This window comes from Pteropus vampyrus, unplaced genomic scaffold (genome assembly GCF_000151845.1).
Source record: "Pteropus vampyrus isolate Shadow unplaced genomic scaffold, Pvam_2.0 Scaffold322, whole genome shotgun sequence".
Taxonomy (NCBI): domain Eukaryota; kingdom Metazoa; phylum Chordata; class Mammalia; order Chiroptera; family Pteropodidae; genus Pteropus; species Pteropus vampyrus.
The window spans coordinates 971590-974011 of record NW_011889103.1 but is presented as its reverse complement, the minus strand read 5'-3'; the positions used below and the strand labels follow the sequence as shown (position 1 = coordinate 974011).

General features: G+C 44.2%; 1 protein-coding gene across 1 annotated transcript in view; it reads right to left on the bottom strand.

Annotated features, from left to right (window-relative positions):
• Positions 1-2422, bottom strand: part of ACACB (acetyl-CoA carboxylase beta) — a 105538-nt gene that overhangs the window by 71337 nt on the left and 31779 nt on the right. Inside the window, exons 10-11 of the mRNA XM_023521909.1 lie at positions 1983-2153; positions 173-334 (exon numbers count right to left, since the gene is read on the bottom strand). Of these exons, the coding sequence (XP_023377677.1) occupies positions 173-334; positions 1983-2153 (333 nt within the window). The remainder of the gene's footprint in view (positions 1-172; positions 335-1982; positions 2154-2422) is intronic.

The following is a 2422-nucleotide window of genomic DNA, read 5'->3' as shown; positions in this document are numbered from 1 at the left end:
GATCTGCCCAGTGCCTGGCCCACACTGTGTGTCAATAAACCATGATTTGTCCCTTCTCACACTTCAGTTTCCCCTTCTGTAAAATGAGAAGCCTGGGAGTCTTAGCCTGGGGGTCTGTCTCACATGGGGAAATTGGAGATGGCGGAAACACAGAGCCCTCCCCACAACTTGCCTCATCTGGGTTTTCACTGGTGATTCTGGCTGCAATGACGTGGCCTCGGACGAGCGGAGGGTGGGAAGGAGTTTCAAAAGAAATAGGCGTCACCCCCCATGGTGACTCTCCGTACAAAAGTCGGATATCCTTCAGCCGGTGCAGTGGCACACCCATGGCAATCTGAAATCAAAAAATACATCCCACGACTGTCAGTCCCACGAGACCTCTGGCTCCCAAACACGGAGCACAGTGCTAGATGCAATGGAAGAGGTGCAGTGAATGAGTTCAGTTATACTGAGAACCTCATGTGTACACAACACTGCTACGTGGTGGCAGGAGAGACAAAGAAAGAAAAAGACAAAAATCTTGACTCTGCAATAGTGTCAATGAAGAGGTGACGTTCGTAAAACAACATCATATGACAAGAAAATATGTGCGTCAGATAAGATTTACAAATTTTAGTGCTACGGAAGGTGAGAAGGAAAGGTGTCCACTGGCAGAATTACAGGTTTTGTGAAGGATTCAGGGAAAGTTGGGCTAGAAGAATGAGTAAAAACCAGACAGTTACGGACACTAGCTTAGCCACATGATCATATTTAACATGCTGTGTCTTGTGATATGAACTCACAAGGGACACAACAACACTTGTGGAATCCCCCGCCAAAATGTTTAAGAGATTTTAACCAGGAAGAAACAATCAGACCAATCCAAATTGAGGGATATTCTGCCTGAACTCTTCATAAATGTCAATGTCAAGAATGAAAAACGAAGACTAAGATTAGAGACAAATGAAAAATGACAATGAATTGTAATGTGTGGTCCTTGGTTGGATCTTAGATTTAAAAAAAAAAAAAACAAGCGAAAAACAACTACAAATCTGGGACCTTATTGGGACAACAGGAAAAATTTTAATGTGGGCAGTAATACTAAATAGATATGTGGTGGCTTCAATGCTCTATTTCCCAAGTGTGATAATTTTATTGCGGTATTATAACAAAATGCCCTTGTTCTCAGGAGGTCCTTACACTGAAGTATTTAGAAGCAAAGTGGCATGACAAGTCAAAACATCTCTCAATAGGTTGAGCCAAAAAAAAAAAAAACACTATACACACAAGTAGAGAGAAGGCAAATATAGCGAGGTGCTCACAATTGGTATATGTAAGCATAGGGTACGATATTAACTTGTATTATCCTTGCAACTTTTCTAAAATATTTCAAACTAAGAAAAGAATAATATAAATTCTGGTGGAGGAAGGGAGGAAGAAAGAAAACAGAACAACAACAAAACTGAGTTCCTATTAATGCAAGAGTTCCTACCCCTGTGTCACAAATTCTCAATGGGGGTGACACTTGCCCCAAGCGGGCAAACACTTGCTCTTGGGAGTGAAAAAAATCTTACTCTTTGTATGTATAAAAGCACAGATATATCGACAATATCCAAACAAATAGGGGAGGAATTAGGGGGAAAAATGTCTAAAAAGGCTCCTTAGGGGAAAGGCGATAATTAAAAAAAAAAAAGGTTGATAAATACTTCTCTGGGTCTATGAATGAGTATCAGGGGTCCACGAATGCCCTGAAATTGTATAAAATATATTTTACCAAGGAGAAAGTCTGTGGCTTTTTCCAGTTTCTCAAAGGATTACATGGCAAAGGTGAGAAACCACATCACAGAAGTTTCTTAGCCTGTGTGGCTCTCAGTGCTACTAACGTATTACAACAGTCATTCCTCAGAGACAGCCAGCCAAGAGGAGCATAAAGGTCTCATCGGGGTAGGACCAGGGACCCCACCCTGGGCAGAAGACCCAGGGCTCAGGGCTCGTTCCCTCACCTGTAGCTGGGCAGCCGGCAGATTCACATCAGCGATCATTTCTGTGCAGGGGTGTTCCACCTGCAGGCGGGGATTCAGCTCCAAGAAGTGGAAGCTGCCATCCTGGCTGTAGAGATATTCAACTGTGCCTGCGCTCACGTAGCCCACCGTCTTGGCCAAGAGGACAGCACACTGCAAAGAAACAGAGACCGGGGGGTTTCCAGTGGTTTTCTCAAGTAGTTTTAATGGTGGTTCATTAGTTTCCCCATCAAATGGAGACCTGCTATGTGTCGATTACTTTGGGAACGCACAGATCATTCTCCAATAAACCCATGCCAGGCTGGAACCATCTCCATGATGGGCCCCCAGTCCCTTCTTGGGCACCCACCCAACTCTGGCGACACGGACGATGGGGAGCTCTTGCCGACTCTGAGCTGACACGGCTTCCCCTGAAACTTCCC